General features: G+C 31.9%; 1 protein-coding gene and 1 long non-coding RNA gene across 2 annotated transcripts; one reads left to right on the top strand and one right to left on the bottom strand.

The window, feature by feature from the left end:
• Positions 1 to 614: 614 nt before the first annotated feature.
• Positions 615 to 19,551, top strand: LOC145331989 (uncharacterized). The gene is made up of 4 exons (XM_080176887.1): positions 615 to 739; positions 7,086 to 7,179; positions 17,897 to 17,966; positions 18,651 to 19,551. The coding sequence occupies exons 1-4, from the start codon at positions 620 to 622 to the stop codon at positions 18,805 to 18,807; spliced, it is 441 nt and encodes a 146-aa protein (XP_080033013.1). The 5' UTR covers positions 615 to 619; the 3' UTR covers positions 18,808 to 19,551.
• LOC145331765 (uncharacterized) lies at positions 11,117 to 12,254 on the bottom strand. The gene is made up of 3 exons (XR_013883894.1): positions 12,074 to 12,254; positions 11,592 to 11,770; positions 11,117 to 11,381 (listed from the first exon to the last, which is right to left on the bottom strand). It is a non-coding gene; the product is annotated as an uncharacterized LOC145331765 (long non-coding RNA).
• Positions 19,552 to 19,593: the final 42 nt, after the last annotated feature.

Raw genomic sequence — 19,593 nt, 5'->3', positions numbered from 1 at the left:
CTAAAGTTGTGGTTGAAAAATTGAAAGTGAATATTTAAAAGTTATTGCAGATATAGTATGCAGTAGTTATCTTAGAATGAATACATATATCGCATGAAAGAAATAGAAATGCAACATAAATTATGTCTTAAAGTAACAAAAAAATATGTTATGTTGTAAAATATAAACAGATATTCTACAGGACTTTAGCAGAGGGGGAGAGAACATTTGGCTGTTTATTACACTAGTCCTCAAAGTCTTATAATAACGTCTTCTTATTTGTTGGGAACTATTATTTTTGTAATTGTCTTCAATCATTTATCAATGTCCTATGCAGAATATGATGACAATTGTATCCATGGTCATTTTTATAAAAAAAAAAATTTCTTCTAGATAATAATCAGGAATTAGGTATTATTGAAAATAATATTTTTATAAAAAATTAATATAAATTGTAGGTTTAAAAGTTTGAACACTGCTAGTTTGAATCAACCAAATTAAGATTATCTAAAGTCAACGAATCATAAATAGGATAACGTGTTAGTAAAACTTTGGGTACCAGAAAAATTTACAGTCCAATGTCCCCACCCTCACTGCAAAATGAACTATACATTTATATCCTTTATTTCAGAAAATAAAAATGCGGGAACAGTTGAAAATATTTATGTTTGCATTTTCTTTGGATAATTGTCTTGGTATGGGCAGCAGTAGTTCAAATTCATGGACCTGGTCCAGTATTTTTAACAGCATTTTTGATCAGGTAAACTTCTTTGTAGAAGTAGTAGTTCAGGTTCATGGACCTGGTCCAGTATTTTTCACAGTATTTTTGATCAGGTAAACCTCTTGGTATTCAAGTATTAGTTCAGGTTCATGGACCTGGTCCAGTATTTTTGATCAGGTAAAGTCTTGGTATGAGTAGTAGTTCAGGTTCATGGACCTGGTCCAGTATTTTTCACAGTATTTTTGATCAGGTAAACCTCTTGCTATGGGTAGTAGTTCAGGTTCATGGACCTGGTCCAGTATTTTTCACAGTATTTTTGATCAGGTAAACCTCTTGGTATGGGTAGTAGTTCAGGTTCATGGACCTGGTCCAGTATTTTTCACAGTATTTTTGACCAGGTAAACCTCTTGGTAAGGGTAATAGTTCAGGTTCATGGACCTGGTCCAGTATTTTGCACAGTATTTTTGATCAGGTAAACCTCTTTGTATGAGTAGTAGTTCAGGTTCATGGACCTGGTCCAGTATTTTTAACAGTATTTTTGATCAGGTAAACCTCTTGGTAAGGGTAGTAGTTCATGTTCATGGAACTGGTCTAGTATTTTTCACAGTATTTTTGATTAGGTAAACCTCTTGTTATGGGCAGTAGGTTAGGTTCATGGAACTGGTCTAGTATTTTTCACAGTATTTTTGATCAGGTAAACCTCTTGGTATGAGTAGTAGTTCAGGTTCATGGACCTGGCCCAGTATTTTTTACAACAAACTTGATCATTAGGTAAAATGGCGTTTTCCCTTTAAGCACAGACAACCCCGCCTTTTTAATTTTGAAAAATTTAAAATAAATGTTGAGGGTATTTTTTGTTCAGGTTAGGTTAGTTTAAATTGAATGATTGGTAGCAGGGTTATGACATTTTTAGTAAAGGCAACGCAGGATTAAGTTAAACATGTATTTTAACATATTTCAATTCAATTTGTTTAAAATAAACAACCAAACTTTCTGGCAACGCTTATAGAGTTTTAAATCAAATATAATGTAAAGCCTAGTTCACAAAAGACATAAGAAGCTTAAGGTTGACCGATTTTATAAAGGCATTTGTTAGTTGTCAACATTGATATCTATAGGTGCAAGGCGTACGGACCTACCATATTGTAGAAAAATATCGCTTGAAAATTACTTATCTATTTGTCTTTTTTGTAAAATCCAAAATTTTCTACATGATTTTAATAGAAGGGTTGTTTTTTCTTAGATGTAAGTTGGTATGTGTGAATATTAGTGTGTGTATGTGTGTGTGTGTGTGAGTGCATAATTGCTTGGTCAAAGATAGAAATTCATAATCAGAAATAAATAGACCATGACCAAAGGTATATGGATAGATAGAGGGAAATAAAGAGAGAAAGACAGAGCGAGAGAGAGAGAGAGGGAAAGACAGAAAGAAAGAGAGAGATAGATAGATAGATAGATAGATAGATAGAGAGAGAGAGAGAGAGAGAGAGAGAGAGAGAGAGAGATAGAGAGAGAGAGGGAGAGTGTGGGATATGAAAAAGAAAATGAATTTTATTAGCACGTTTTCAAAGGCAAATTAAATTTATTAGCTAATACCAATCGTGCAATAATAAAATATTATTAAAAACAGAATATGAAAAAGATTCAGGTATATGTATAAAATTCTATCTTTTAAATAGCGAAGCTTTTCTGAAACTATTAAAAGCGAAGCAATTTTTACCAGAAAGTTCGTACATTCATTTAAAAAAAGATTTTTTATTCTTTTTGACATTTTTGTATGATATAATCATCTCATTCATCTGAGTTTTGGAATAGTGATTCTAGGACAACAAGGTACAATACTAAATAAGCGAGGAATTTTTGTAATAAAATCCTAAAATGAAAGTTTGTCCTTTTTACTGTATTTAAGCAATTTTGCAGCACTAGTATGTACAATATTGTTAAGACTTTTTAATTAAGAGTTATTGTTCGTTTTTCCTTCCTTCTGATTTTGGATCTTCGCTTTTATGGATGTTGTAAAATTAAAATAACCACCGAACAAATACAATGAATTATAGAGATGCTTTACTTGCAAAACTGTACAAGAATGTAGATATATTGTTTCAGGGAGGAATGGGACATTAGACTGTAATTTACAACGGTACCCAAAGTTTTATAACACTGTTTGTTTCCTTATTAGTTTGGGTACTTTTATTAAATTGGAATTGGTTGTTTCCCGACTAGAAGTGTCAAAACTTTTTAACGAAAGGGTTAATTTTGTTAATCACAACTGGTACCCAATTTATCGTCCAATGTCTTATACCTTAAGATCCCTGACAATTTTCCAATTTGAATCCAATGATTGGAAAAAGGCTTCTCCAGTTAAAATATTGGTTATAAATTGAATATTTATGAATATTGTAATTGCCGGCCACATGTGCCATTCATATGGAGGGACATAGATATGTTTATTTTTAAACAAGGATGACAACATCCATAAAAGCGAAGCACTGAAACGGTAGGACAAACGGACATTAACACTTGTATAGTGTCTGAACTGAATAATAAGAATATAAAAGTATAAGAGTCGAAGAACACAGTAATAGTGTCTGACTGATTATGACGTAACAAAAAAGTATTAGCCAATGAGAGGCTGTTATTGACCAATGGTAAAATTTATAGTGGCCTCTCATTGGCTATTTTTTTTTTGTTACGTCATAATCAGTTAGACACTATTACTGTGATCGATTCGAAGCAAAATTGTAAGTAAATTTGTTGAAAAACTGCTTGATACAGGATAATGTTTATGGACATACTTACATTTTTAGAACTTGATTATAGAGTTGCTATGCTTATAATATTGTTCTTTGTTGTCCCAGGAATCAGTATACCAAAAATCAGATCAAACGGATAATTAGATCACATAAAAATTAGTTGTTAAAAATGTAAAAAATCAACATGTTTAAAATGGACGTACCTAACTACTAGAGGAATCACCATGCAAAGTTTGAAATCGATAGGACAATTCTAACATGCATAAATTAACGAAAAAAGCTATCCATTACAGACGGACGGACTGACTCTAATTATAGAGTAGCTTCGCTACTAAAAATTGCACATAGGAGGTTGAATGGGATAGGGGCATCTCCCTACAATATATTGTATGTGTGTAGCCATGATTCTCCGGAGTTAGGATTCAGGAGTACACGGAGATTGGAGGTGAGAATCCTTTGGCAAAGATTTGTAAGCTTCACGCAAAGCTATGTGAAGTCTATATTGCAATGCTCGGGTTGCTACTCAATTATTACATCACCATGGCCTAATGTTTTGGTAGGTATTCCATATTAAACCACTCTAACATGAGTGATGAGCATGGACGAGGGAAAGCTTGACAATATGTTCTTGCTCTCCCTTGTCAAAATAGTGTGTTGTTATTATACGTCAATATGAATATGCAGTTATAAATTTATTTACTACTTAATTATGGATATTGTAATTTTGAATCAAATTTTCTAATTTATATCCCTATCTCTTCATATTCTATATCTAACCCTTTTCCCATCTTTCTTGTAAGGGGAGACTCTTCTTTTTTTCTCTCTTCGAAAAATTAATCATACTAGCGGCTTCGCCCCTAGCATCTAGGGGCTTCCCCCCCCCCCCCCCAAAGAGGTAATTAATGAACTCCACCACTAATTTTCAATAATAGCTTAAAACTACCACAGGACCAATAGGTATATAACCTGAAAAGTAGAATCTGATCGGTTCAGTGGTTACCGAGATTTTAAGGGACAGACGGACAGACAGACAGACAGACAGACGGATAGACAGACAGACATCGTTCTACTTTGTATTATAAATGTATAAAACTAACCGGATGTTTGTCTATCTGAGTGTCTGTCTGAACCGAATAATCTCACTAACCGATATTCCGATTTGGTTCTCCTTTAATGTAATGATTCAATAAAAGGATTATATAAATCCCCCCCCCCCCCCAACAACAAAGAAATTAATTTTCTTTTAAAGCTTCGTGATTTTCTATGATTTTGTACCTATTCTCTATCTTTCTTTTCTTGGTTATTACAATTAAACATCTACTCTATAACTCTCTTTTATCGTATTCATTCGAATCAGGTGGATAGGAACCGGTTCTCATCCATACGAAAAAAACTATGTTTAGCATCGAATTATATCAAGCTTTCTACGAATATAAAAATGTACAATCATAAAATTAAAACCTGTTCTTCGGCACCTCGGGGCAAAAAAACTGGTTTTAATCTTATACTTGTACATTCTATATCCGCTGAAAGCTGTTTATATTACGATGCGAGAAATAACTATTATTTGTCCTTTCCATGATTCTTTGTTCTTAGCTACTTATTGATGTTGTCATCCTAGTATTTTTTTATATAAAAGTGAATATTTGAGTGTATCTTTACTGTATATTGTGGAAAATTTTACTGTCCTGGTTTACTTAGAATAGAAGCTACAAAATTATCATAATCAAAAATTGATTGTTTTATTAATTTTAAGGGACTCGTATATTAGTTAAGATTCTATTTTCGTCAATTTATTGGACCTCACTTGTTGGTCAGTTCGTTCATCCAGTATGCGAGAAGGGGATGGTGTAAAGGAGGGGATGGCAAATCGTTACTTTAGCCAGCTGCGTAAATGAAAATCTGGTGCAATACCCAAGTATTAATAGATCGATTTCTACAGTACATTTTAAGTAAAATATGACCAAAACAAAAAGCTTTACCTGCTTGAAATTTTATTTTTTTTAAATTGGACGGATTATTGAGTCTCATTGCCCATCAAGGGTAATAAATCTATTGCCCTGATTTAAATTGTTTATCCACATATTTGCAGAAATGTTATTTCTAAACAAAAAAAAACTTATATATCCTTCGTGTAACCACAATCAATTCTACCACAAATGCAGATATTACAGAATTTCAATTTTTACACCTCTTTTTCAGGATTACCATTTCATATGGCGGTGTTCCTTTATTCGAGCAAAAAAAATGAATCTTTGCCGGATTTTTTGTCATATGTTTTAAAAAGCTAAGCTTTCCTATAATTACCAAATTATAACGGATGCAACGGTTAGTGTTTTTCGTTAATTTAGGCATGTTAAAATTGTCACCAACTTTGAATGATTCCTGTAAGAATAGTTACGATTTAGAAAGAGAGATATCTCTAATCCGTACATTTCTTAAAAACATGCACCTATCCTATTCATCTGATTTTTGGATTACTGATTTCTTGGATAACAAGATACTATACTGTAAGCGAAGCATATTATTATCATGTCCTAAAATGTAATTATGTCCTTAAACAGGATATGTATTTTCGCAATTTTGCAACAAGTTTATATACAACTTGTTTATGTGTGTTAATGTTCGTTTGTTCTACCTTTGATTTCAGAGCTTCGCTTTTATAAAATTTTGTCATCCTTGTTAATTTTTTTTTAATTTTGCACATTCACATTGCAAGGACACTTTGAAATATCTTTAATTGAATATATGTTGCTGTCTGCCGTTTTTAATATCTGTTTCACAATATAACATAAAATAATCCATTAAAACAGTTTAAGGTTAAAACAATTAAAAATATGCTAATTATCTTTAAAAGTATATTAAACTCAGGGTTCGGAAGCCGCGCCTCAGCCGCGCATAAGCCTCAGTTTTAAACCTGCTTGTGAGCATAAAAAGAAATTTCAGAAAGAAGGATTGTCTGCCAAAGAGCAGTTTTATACATCCAGCTGAATTTTATATTGATAACATAAAGATTTAACTGAGGCTTACACGCGGCTTACGCGCGGCTTCCGATCCCTGAAATTTAAACTTTTCCTTATTCAAATGTTAAAACAAGGATGACCACATCAATAAGTAGAAAGCATTATATTTTATGGTAGGACAAACGGACAAAGTGTCTTTAATGTCTTTTGATCTATGACCGACGGGACAAGTAAATCATTTTGAACCATATATCTATCTTAAATAAGAGCCGAGAAAATGCGTTTATCTTTAAATGTTTCGGACTACTGTTCAAACTGACATTTTGAATTAAGAGTATCGTTGCTAGCTACATACCATTACGATTTCCTCGTAAGGGCGGGATTCTCCTTTAATCATCTAGAGAGTCCAGAGCATCATCCGCGTGTAATAGAATGCGATACTCTACCACCCAAGGATATTAGGTTAAGTGACATCCATCAGACAACCAACCCATTGATTGCAAGACATTGGTCTGAGAAGTCCTAACTGTGCATAGTAATGATTTGCGCCTGTTTATGGGCCAAGGTATTCCCCCTAATCTTACTATTTATGGCGTGCACCTGTGTACACGTGTTGAGCCAGGATTGCGGGTATCTTCGCTATATAAAAATAAACCTATTTTGTTACAGGAAGAAGAAATATTTAAAGACGGGGAGCCTAGACTTGGTTTTGTACAGCTCAGCTCCGGATCTACCAGCTTTAACACAACTTTGAATCTTACAGGTAAAAGAGAAAGCCTAAATTGTCACATGTGACGTCATAAAAATGAGGTAGATGAGAAGAGAAGTGGGAAAGAAAACCCATAAAAAAAAGAGATGGATAATCCCTCATTTTTTTGACGTTACATTTTTAACACAACTTTGAATCTTACAGGTAGAATATACATTACTAGCGGCTACGCCACTAGAAGCCTCTAGTGACACTTTATAAGTCTCTACGCGAAATTTTTTTCTAGATTTTTTTTTGTGATTTCTCTTGGGAGGGTGGTGGTACCCTTCCCAAAAATAGTTATAAACCTTCCAAAGACCTATAAGAAGCTACCCTTTACTTTGTTATAAGGATAATATCTTAAATAATCGGCTAGGCCCCTATGGGTACTATTTCATGAGGTAGCCGAGAAAATAAAATTTCCTCCATATCGTTACGGACAAACTAAAAGACTCAAAAACAGACAGACTTTACTTCTCAATTACCTCATATCGGCGAGGCTGTTGTTCTTGACACAACAAACAAGGATAATTAAAGGGAGGCTTATCTCTCCTTTTCTGTCAAAACACCCGGGTTATTAGGTTAAGTAACACTCAACAGACAACCAACTCTTTGATAATGATTGCATAACCTTTGCCTGGAAGTCCTAACTGTGCAAGGTAATGAGCTGCTCCAAGTTTGGGCCGAGGCGTCCCCTATCTCAGTTGGATAAACGATGGAAGATGAATAAAGTCCCTCCACAGATTATGACGTCATACGATAGAATAGCCAATGAGAGGCCAGTATAAGTTGTAATTGACCAATGGTAAAATTTATGCGGGCCTCTCATTGGTTATTTTATCGTATGACGTCAGTATCTGTGGAGGGACCTTAATCATCTTCTAAACGATGATTCATCTAATTGTAGAAGATTTTTGGGAAAAAAAGAAATTTTTTAGTTAATTACTTAATTTTAATCATTATTTTAAAAGCAAAAAGGTAACCTTTCTTTAAATAATGGTATTTATTTGTATGTCCTTCCATTCGTTCCTCCGACATTTAGTCCCTGACGCTATGGAGTTAATGTGATTTTCACAGCAACTATTTATAGTATACAGTAAAAATTTCCATGACCTGTGCACATCTGTCCGTTGTTTGTTCATGCTCCAATAGACAAAAATACTTATTTCAAAGGTTTCGTGATTCCTTAGAGTTTTTTTTAGCTTATTCTTTCTTTTCAAAGACAATAAAGGCAAAATAGCATATAACCACCAGAGGACCAGAAGGTATATTTCCTGAAAAGCAAAACCTAATTGGTTCAGTGGTTTGCGAGATCTTAAGCTTCATACGGACACACAGACTTCTACTTTGTATTTTATATGTTCTAAATTAATGAAAAATCACTAGGTAATTTTAAGAAAAAATCATTTTAGTTACTTTCGTAATGAAATATGAAAAAATATTAATTCCTAAATAAAAAAAATTATCTAAAAAAGTGTGTTAGTGTGTCTCTAGGTGTGTGTGTGTGCAAAGTGCCTGCAGCTACTAAGGCTTTTCAATCTATCTCTAGTCTCAACTAGAATGCAACTTATAAAATATAGTAAGGGTAAAAGAACAGAAAAATAAAAGAATAGAGGTGTAACTCTGCCCAGAGGGCGGAAACCTTAAATCGATTTTGTATTGGGTCTTTAAAATGAGCTAATAGTTTCGGAAATATAAACACAGCCGGTTCCCTACAAACGAACAGAGAGCAATTTGCTAGCAGACGTAAAAGGTCTCCAACAATTGGGCCAGGTAGTGGTCTGGATTATACATCTTTACTTATACACTTATCAAAAGAACAGATAAACATTATAACCCCAGAGTAGCCGTTTGATTTTGAAAACAAATCGAGTTTTTTTAATATCTCAGGGAAGCTTTATTGTGTCTTGCTTTTAGCTATATTATACTTTGTTCCTAGAGGCTATGGGCGAAGCTACTAGTAAGTAACACAATACGTCAATTTTAGGATGTTAGGTTAAAAATATGTATGATGAAAAATTTACCTTAACTAATTTGTGTAGTTTCTATCAATTAGTTATAATCAGCACTCGGCAGCCACGCGTTATCCGAGACTAAGCCTCAATTTTAAACCCGTTTGGATGGGGTCGCCATATTTGCGCCACGTTTAGACTTCCAGCAGATTTTTAAAATTGTAAAAGGTTGATTTCCCTGAGGTGAAACGGCTGACGCGCGGCTGCCAAGCCCTGATAATTATTTGTTGACATAGTGGCAGTATTATGGACTTACAAGCATACCCAATAATAGAGTAGCAACAGTACTAGAAGTGCTAGAAAGTGTCATGTGTGACGTAATAAAAATACGTGTAAATCCTATCTTTTTTCCTTTCCCACTGTTCCTCTCATCCCTCCTTTTAAGACATATTTTTATGACACTTTTTAGCGCTTCAATATTGTTCATTTAAACCCTGACTGGCTGTGTATGTGATATATAAGTCATCAGATAGATATTGGTTTCCTTGCATCACATATAAACTCACATAATCCTTATATAAAAGTAACACGATGTCTGTGAGAATATTTGTCTGTATGTCTGTGTGTATCTTGCATCAAATACTTATTCCAATAGTTCTTTTATAAAAGTAACAGTATGTCAGTAGGTCTGTATGTGTGTATCACAATAAATATAAAGATGTTTGTGAGTCTTATGTCTGTATATTAGGATATATAAGTTGGAAGGAATTTTAATGTTAGGGGGAGATTTGAAATCTGCATAAAAATTTAAGGATTTTTTATAAAATTCGTTTTTTGTATAATTCTTTATCTAAAAGCTGAAATACAATTTAAGTTAATTAATTTTGACATCTGTGATTGGTGGATTGAAAACTATCTGCGCTCTGATTGGAGAAGCTTAAGTGTCGTACATCATTCACCCAATTAGAGCGCAGGTAGTTTCTAATCCACCTATCCTATTGGTCCAAATTAATTAACTTAAATTGTATTTCCGATTTTAGATAAAGAATTATACAAAAAAAACGAATTTTATATAAAAAATCCTGAAAATCTTATGCAGATTTCAAATATCCCTCTAACATTAAAATTCTTTCCAAATTATATATCCTACTGTATATTAAGATATATAAGTTTTCCGGAATTTTAAAGTTAGGGGGAGATTTGAAATCTGCATCAAATTTAAAGGATTTTTTATAAAATTATTTTTTTCTATAATTCTTTATCTAAAAGCGGAAATGCCATTTAAGTTAATTAATTTTGGCATCTGTGATTGGTGGATTTAAAAAATCTGCGCTCTGATTGGATGTCGTACATCATTCAACCAATTAGAGCGCAGGTAGTTTAAAATCCACCTATCCTATTGGTCAAAATTAATTAACTTAAAATGCATTTCCGCTTTTAGATAAAGAATTATACAAAAAACGAATTTTATAAAAAATCCTTAGAATTTGACGCAGATTTCAAATCTCCCCCTAACATTAAAATTCCTGAAAACTTATATATCTTACTGTATATATCACACTATTCATTTGATTATCTTATAACGAAGCTACTCCATATAATTTAATTTCTCGTATTCATTTGAATCCGGTGGATAGGAACCGGTTCTCATGAATACGAAAAAACTATGTCTAGCATCGTATTATATCCAGTTTTCTACGGGGGACTGCCATTTACACATCCAGCAAATTTACAGTGGATGTGTTTATGCCAGTGCATTGGATGTATTTATGACAAACTGAATTTTTACTGTATAAATGACAGTAAATTCGATTCTCATGCCATAAATACATCCAACACTGGCAAAAACACATCCCATATTTTTATACATATGTCAAAAATACATCCAACACTGGCATTTACACATCCATACTTTTTCATTTATATGTCATAAATACATCCAACACTGGCATTTATACATCCATAGCAATTTTACACAAAATGATAAGAAAACACACTTGTATATTATTTGAGTTATGATATATTTGTCAGGTTAAAATAAAAAGCATTTTAAAGATTTAAATTAAAATATATTTGTCAGATTAAAATAAAAAAAAAAAACATTATGTGATGGATTGTTGTGACGATCTTGACCTTGTCACAATTCTATATATTGGTCTACCAAAATCATCAACCAACAAGTCAGACATATCCCCACTTCCATATTGATTGTGGGGTCTTGGAGGTCCTGTCCCTTGAATCCCTGTACTTCTATTGTTAAATCTCCTTAATAAATAAAAAAAAAGATTAGTTTTTATTGTTTATTGAATTTGATTATAAACCATAAACCTTATTTTATACCAATTAAATATTCTCTTTTTTAAGAAGCGTCGATACATTTATGATGAAAATACTCGATTATATATTCTATATCTACATATTTTATTCTTATTTTATACAAAGTAGCTTCGCTACATATAAAATGAAAATACTCACCAGATGTTCTGATAGAATTCAGTGTGGTTGCAACACAGGCTTCGTAAACTTGGGTGATGAAGGAGAGCGGATCGGATACTATAGCTTCCCGGATGGCAAATTTGGTCTCGGTGACTTTTGATTCAGCAGGGCTAGGTAGATGTAATCTCCCATCACTCATTATATGCACAGTTGGAATACTAAAAAAACAAAACGCAATTTACAATTTGCAAAGGAATAATATATATTTTACAAATAAATAACAAGATCTAATGTAATTGTTTATAACCCCCAACTCTTTTGATATATACATATATAATATATATATTAATTAAAATACAAAACGTAAATTACAATTATTTTAATCCCAATATTATATATTTTAAATCGATAACAAGATCTAATGTAATTGTTTATAACCCCCAACTCTTTTGATATATACATTTTACATATTTATATATATACAAATATATATTAAACATAAAAATGTAGTAAACTTTTACCTAATAATTTGAGGTTCTTCATCAGTCTCTTGGGCGGCTTCTTTTGAAGTATAACGGCAGCTTATCGTGGCCTTACAAAGTGCCTCACAGCAACTAAAGGTTCCCAGTTGTTTTTGTTGTCACAAAAAAAAATAGCCTCTGGCTCTGCCATAATAAAACAATGAACTAACAATAAATATCTAAATTATAATATTATATAGCAATAATTTGACCACTTGCGGAAATGTATTGATGTTTTGTAGGGAGCATCTTGAGAAACAGGGAAGTAAATAGGGGGAGAGTAACTAAAATAGGGTAAAAAGTTTAAGACCTATACATACTGTACAAAATATAATTAATTGTAAATAAATATTCATATAAATTAATCTAGATGTGTATTTGCCAGTGTTGGATGTATTTATGACATATCATCGAAAAAGTATGGATGTGTAAATGCCAGTGTTGGATGTATTTATGACATATAATTGAAAAAGTATGGATGTGTAAATGCCAGTGTTGGATGTATTTATGGCATGAGAAAAAGTAAGAAAACATTTTGCCAAAAATACATCAACTGTAAATTTGCTGGATGTGTAAGTGCTATAGCCCCTTTTCTACGAATATAGAAATGTACAATCATAATATTAAAACTAGTTTTTTTAGCCAGTGCCTTAGATTAGATTAGATTAGATTAGATATTTATTTTATGACACACATAACAAGTAAAAATAATAACAGTGTTATAATACAGGTATTAAATATTCATATACAAACAAAAAAATTGAATATGAATAAAATATTAAGGACAGATCAAATAATAATTATGTACAGTGAAAAAGGACTAAACAATCTCGTGAGAGGTAATATTGGATAGCCTTTGCAATAGATGATATACAAGTTTAAAGAAAATAAAATAGGAATATGAAACAACAACAGAAATTAACTAAAAGGATTATATTTCATTCCAATGTGAAAATGAGGGAGTGAGGAAGGTTGTATGTGAGAGGACTAGAACAATAGATATTAAAATAATTTTTAAAAATAAAATTGATAATAGATGAAGTATGGAGTTAAAGCTATTACTTAATTTAAATTTCTCAAAAGACATGAGCGGCATAAAATTCTATTACATGTGGTTACAATTCTATTTAGTAGGCACTTTTTAAGCTTGCTTATAAATTGCTTTTTAGTCAAACTATTTCTTATGTTGTCAATATCATTAAAATTATTCCATAGAGTTGGTAAGGAACAGTAAGGTAGTCTTTCAACTAGAGAAATGCGAGAAGCAGGTATAGTTAGATTATCATCATTTCTAAGATTATAATTGGCAATTAAATCACCCCTACGGGGCCACATGTTGTTAAAAGACCTAGGCAACAGATTGTTTTTGTATTCATACATAAGCTTAAGTTTAAAAAAGATACACAAAGAGTCAAAAGGTAGAATTTGAAGATTTTTAAAGATCGGACCAGAGTGACTATAATATGTTGCTTGTTTTATACATCTTACAGCCATTTTTTGCTTTATTTTGATGGCATTAAGAATTGAAGGCGATGCACAAGTATATATTTGAATTCCATAAACCAAATGGCAGTGAAAAATAGAAAAATACAAAGATTTCATAGCACTTTCTGTTAAAAGGCTTTGACATTTCCTTAAGCAAAAGAGAGATTTAGATAGTTTTTTGTTTAATTCTTTTATATGAAACTTAAAATTTAGGGCTGGATCTAGGTAAATGCCCAAAAACTTGATTGCGGGGATTTCACTTTCATGGTTTACAAAGTCAATTTTATGTTTAAGTAATGGATTTGGATTCAGTGTATTGGGATCATTTTCATCAAAGTAAAGGTTAATTTCATTCCAAGGTATAAGGGATGGGGATGGGGAAAATATTGTAAATTTGGTTTTGTTGGGATGTAAACACATCTGATTGGCTCTGAACCATTGAGAAATATTTTGAAGTTCAGTGTTAACAAACGAAATAAGATCATTAAGGTTTTTTCCCGAGGCTAAGATTGTTGTGTCATCACAAAAAAGGAGAAGTTTAAGTAATGTTGACTTTGGAAGATCATTAAAAAATATCAAGAACAAGATTGGTCCTAAAATGCTACCTTGAGGCACACCACTATCTACTTCTAATGGTTCAGAGTCAAATAGCCCAAGCCTTACAAATTGAGTTCGATTAGAAAGATAGGACTCAAACCAACTAAGCATATTACCATGAATACCAAATTTACGAAGTTTCATTAAAAGTGTCTGTTTAGGCTTTTCTAATGTCAATCAAATGCTTTTCTAATGTCACAAAAGATGCCAATTGTGTATTCTTTTTTATTCATAGCTTTACTCACATGATTTAGTAAGTGTATCATAGGATGAAATGTAGAATTTTTAGCTTGAAAGCCAAACTGAAGTTCATTAATCAAATTATTTTCAGACAAATAATCTTGCAAGTGGTTAGCAATGTATTTTTCTAATATTTTAGAAAAGATTAAAAGAAGTGAAATTGGCCTATAGTCATTTAAATTAAAAATATCACCGCCATTTTTAAATACAGCAGTTATTTTTGCCATTTTAAATTGATCTGGTACATTTCCAGATTCTAAAGATTGATTGAAAATAAAACACAATGGATCTAGAATTGGTGTAATAATTTGTTTTAACAAGAAGGAGGATACTCCAAAATAATCAACAGACTTCTTACTTTCAAAATTATTGACAATTTCAATAATGTTAGCTGGTGTAATACGTGGAATGTTAAATAAAAATTCAGATTCTTCAAGATAACTATCAGGTGGCCTGTCAGTAGGATTGATAGTTTGCCTAATATTATGTGCAATATTTGAAAAGTGCCTATTAAATGCTTGACCCATGTTGTTTTCACCAATAATATCAGTACCATCTATTACCAGTTTTTCAGTTGAGAAATTATTTTTTGACTTAAGCCCAGCGACTTGTTTTATAATCTGCCAATTTTTTTTAAGGTTTCCCTGGTTAGCTAAAAGAAGATTGCTGTAATATACTTTTTTGGCCGTTTTTAAAACTTTGTTGTAAGCATTTTTATATTTTCTATACAATTCTTTATTCACTTCTGACGGATTTTTTGAAAGCTGAGACTGTAACTGAAATTTTCTAGCCCTAGACCTAAGAATCCCCCTGGTCATCCAGGGTTCTATCATGTGATAGTTATTATTAAAACGAATTTCTTTCAATGGAAAGTTTTAATCAAATGCTTCCTTAAATATTTTCTGAAAAGTTTCATAGCTATCTGTAGGGTTATTATGGTTATAGACTTCAGTAAAAGGTAAGTTAGTTAATTTTTCTTTGAAATTTGCAATATTATTTTCAGAGAAATCTCGACTTGAAATTACTTTTGGGGTTGGCTGATATTTGTTTGTTTTAATAATGTGAAAAGTTGAGAAATGATCACTTAAATAGGTGGTGATTATTCCAGCCACCATTTGGTCTTTAACATCATTAGTCCAAATGTGATCAATTAAGGTTGCTGAATTAAGATTATTATGGCTGGATACTCTTGTTGGGTTAGAAATAAGTTGCAAAAAGCCAGCTGAAAACAACATATCAATAAACTCAGCAGTGAGATTATGAGAATTAAAGGAAAGAAGATCAAGATTAAAATCCCCACAAATGATTGCTTTACATTTGCGTTGAGAAATAGAGTCTAAAATACCCTGAAAATGCTCAAGAAACATTTCAGTTTGCATAGAAGCTGTTATATTATTTACTCCTTTACTTGGGCTACGATAGAAATTACCTACAAGAAGTTTTTTTCTATTGCCAAGTTCAATTTCAATGAATAAACATTCAATTATTTTTTCATGAAAGATAGAATATTCATTTAATATAGAAAATTTTAAGGATTTGTTAATATAAAAGCCAACCCCGCCACCTACAAAAGTTTTCCTTGTTTTGTATAAAACTGTATGGTAGTCATTAAGTTCATACATGGATGGCATAATTATGGAGAAAGTCTCTTGCAAACAAATTATGTCAAATACAACCCCTTTACTTTTCCAGAATGCAATTAAATCGGATAAACTAGAAAATTTAGAGTTTAGAGATTGTATATTTATACTTAGAAGTGAGATATTTTTAGAATTTTTAAATTTTCGGCACCACTGGGCTAAAAAAACTAGTTTAATCTTATAATTGTACATTCTATATCCGCGGAAAGCCGTTTATAATACGATACGAGAAATAACTATTCTCGTATTCATTCGAATCCTGTGGATAGGAACCGGTTCTCATCCATACGAAAAAACTATGTCTAGCACCGAATTATATCCAGCTTTCTACGAATATAAAAATGTACAATCATAAGATTAAAACCCGTTTTTTTTAGCCGGTGCCTTCGGCACCTCGGGGCTAAAAAACTAGTTTTAATTTTATAATTGTACATTCTATATCCTCGGAAAGCCGTTTTTAATAACTATTATTTGTCTTTCCGTAACACTATGGGGGAAATGCGTTTTTTTATCTGTTATTTAGATTGAGATGCATCAATATAGCTCTTAAAACTCTGGCATATAAAAGACTTAAAAGATTTTAAGAATTTCATAGCATCTCAATATCTTTTTTTGATATTTTTCTTTACAAGCTAACCGCCACTAACAGAAAAATAGACTATAGACCCTGACATAGAAAAGCTTTACTCAAAAAAAAAAACATTATAGTAATGACAATTGCATATATGCGAACAATGTCATTACATATCCTCCCCCCCCCTCTATAACTGTTTTAAATGAATCTTTAGAGACAATTTTTGTGCAGTGGTTTATTATAATAATGGGAATTATTACAACTAAAAAGATAGGACAATGGCCGACAAATTAATGTTCACCCCCCAATAATGATACACAAAATTACTACTTCTATAGATTACAATTAGTGGTTAAAGCGTTTGGTAACTCAACTTTATGAACCAACCAGTCAAAATTTAATAAAAGTCCCCAAAGTTTAAGAGCCAAGGAATAAGAAAACGTGATCATAAAACCTTGGGGACTAGTATAATAAAAGCCCAATGTCCCCTCCCTCAATGATTACAACTACTCTGCATAATGCATACCAATTATTTCAGCATTTTTCTGTTCTCGTTTTTAGTAGCGAAGATACTCTATAATTCTATTTGACTGAGTTTCAGTCCGTAAAGCAAAGAATTTCTTATTTTCTCGTCTGCTATTGAAGATAAATAGCCATAGCCAAATTTATCAGCAAAGACCCCTTATCGTATGAGCATTATTACATTGTTTTTTTCCCGGTTGTTTATCGGTCATGCTTCCAAAGATATAAACACTTATTTTTAAAAGTTTCGTGATTTTCTAAGATTTTTTGGAAAATTCACTTGCAACATGATGTTTGCCTGTCTAACTGCTTACTACTTCATATAGTACCAGATTATCAATATAATGTACTCTGATAAAAAAAACGATCCCACTATTAAAGCCCCCCCCCCCCCCTCCTCCTATACCCCATATTCATCCCTCCTGCTGGATAAACGAACTGACCAATAAATTATGTCCATGTTAACAACCTAATTTCAGGATTGACGGCTTAAATTATCAGGGATTATATAGGCTCATATGATACATATTACCATCAAGTTTCATTAAGATTTTTCTATTAATTGGGGTGCTAGATCGATTCCTAGATTTTTAAGTTTTCGTGATTTTAAAAGTTGAGCGATTTTAACGGTTTCATGTTTTACCTAGTTTATCATGTTAAAAGTTTATTGTATGACACTGCTCTATAATAATGTTTTCCCAATATCCATTCATAATTTTCGAGCTTCGCTACTTATCGATGTTGTCATCCTTGTTTTATTTTTAGGACCTATATTATTGGGACTTGGTATAGCTGCTGCCACTTTATTCTATGCCTACTTCAATGCTTTCTCAGGGTAAGAAATTGAATAGTTATTTATTTCGTCGTATTATAAACCGCTTTCCGCGGATATAGAATGTACAATTAAGATTAAAACTAGTTTTTTAGCCCCGAGATGCCGAAGGCACGGGCTAAAAAACCTGGTTTTAATCTTATGATTGTACATTTCTATATTCGTAGAAAGCTGGATATAATACGATGATAGACATAGTTTTTTCGTATGGATGAGAACCGGTTCCTATCCACCGGATTCGAATTAATACGAGAAATATTCTTATATTTAATCCAATTAGGAGCGAAGCTACTCTATTATTCCAATTTTTCGCTCGTCCGTAGGTTAGAATCTTTTATAACTGATTAACGCTTATCTTTGGCTGTTTTAAAATTAAATTTCAAGTCGTTATAAGGAATCAGCTTAGAGTGCCCAATAAAAAATGACGTCATACAATACAACGGACCAATGATAGGCCAGTATATATTTTGTTCAATTACAATGTATACTAGCCTATAATTTTTTATTTGTATTGTATGACGTCATTTTTTTTAGGTAACTATAAGCTGTTTCCGTTTTTGAGCCTAAAGATGAAAGGACAAGTAGATGGATTTTTTTTATCCGTCTATCATCATCTAATATCTAGTAAACATCTATGTTTCTAAATATGATTTTATGTATCTATCTATCAATTTTATTATATTGTAGGACTAAAGGAAAATTTTACTCTCGTACAAAGGGATTCTCCGGCTCTGGTCCCGAGGTGGATACAGGACTACTACACAGTTTCCTTAACAATTTCATACACAAGGATGAAGATCAGCTGATCACTCATATTAATCTCAACAATAATTATGAGGATTAGTAATAGTTGAATTAATGCATAGGTTTTCATGAGCGGTTATTAGAGGCGAGTTAAGATGCCAATTCTTTGGTTTTTCAACCATTTTTATGTACCATGACAAATGCTATTTTAATATAAAAAGATATTTTTAATCAAAAAACGGTAAACGCCGTCACACTCCCTTTTAATTATATAAAATTTATTTATCGCATCGTATTATAGACAGCTTCCCGCGGATATTGAAATTATAAAACATAAGATTTAAACCAGTTTTGTTAACCTTGAAAGGAAGAAGGTCCTGGCTAACAAAACTGGTATTAATTTCATAATTTTTATTTCAATATTTTTTGAAAATTATCTGTAATACGATGCTATACATGATTTTTCAGTATGTCTAATAACTGTTTCTAATCCAGAGATATTAATAGAACAAATATTTTTATGTGATAAAAAATGTTATTTATAATTAGCCAAATACTCTTAAGCTTTTATTTTGTATTCTTTTCCATAATGTAATATGTATTAAACCAAAGTTAAGTCTTCCATTATATATTTATAGCATATTGATTATCGTTGGAAAGTGTCATGTGTGACGTCAAAAAATAGTCTAAATCCATCTCTTTTATAGAGGTTTCTTTTCATACTTCTCCTCTCATCCCTCCTTTTTAGACGTATTTCTATGACGTCACACATGACGCTTTCCAGCGCTTTGCATATTGATTATTTATTGTTGTATTATTGATTGCTTATGTAAATAAAACATTTGAAGAATATGTTTTTTTTTTATTTGGTTTTAAATGGATATAA

This window comes from Acartia tonsa, chromosome 11, assembly GCF_053477335.1.
Source record: "Acartia tonsa isolate MP-2025a chromosome 11, ASM5347733v1, whole genome shotgun sequence".
NCBI classification, from domain to species: domain Eukaryota; kingdom Metazoa; phylum Arthropoda; class Copepoda; order Calanoida; family Acartiidae; genus Acartia; species Acartia tonsa.
This window is presented reverse-complemented; position numbering and strand designations above follow the sequence as displayed.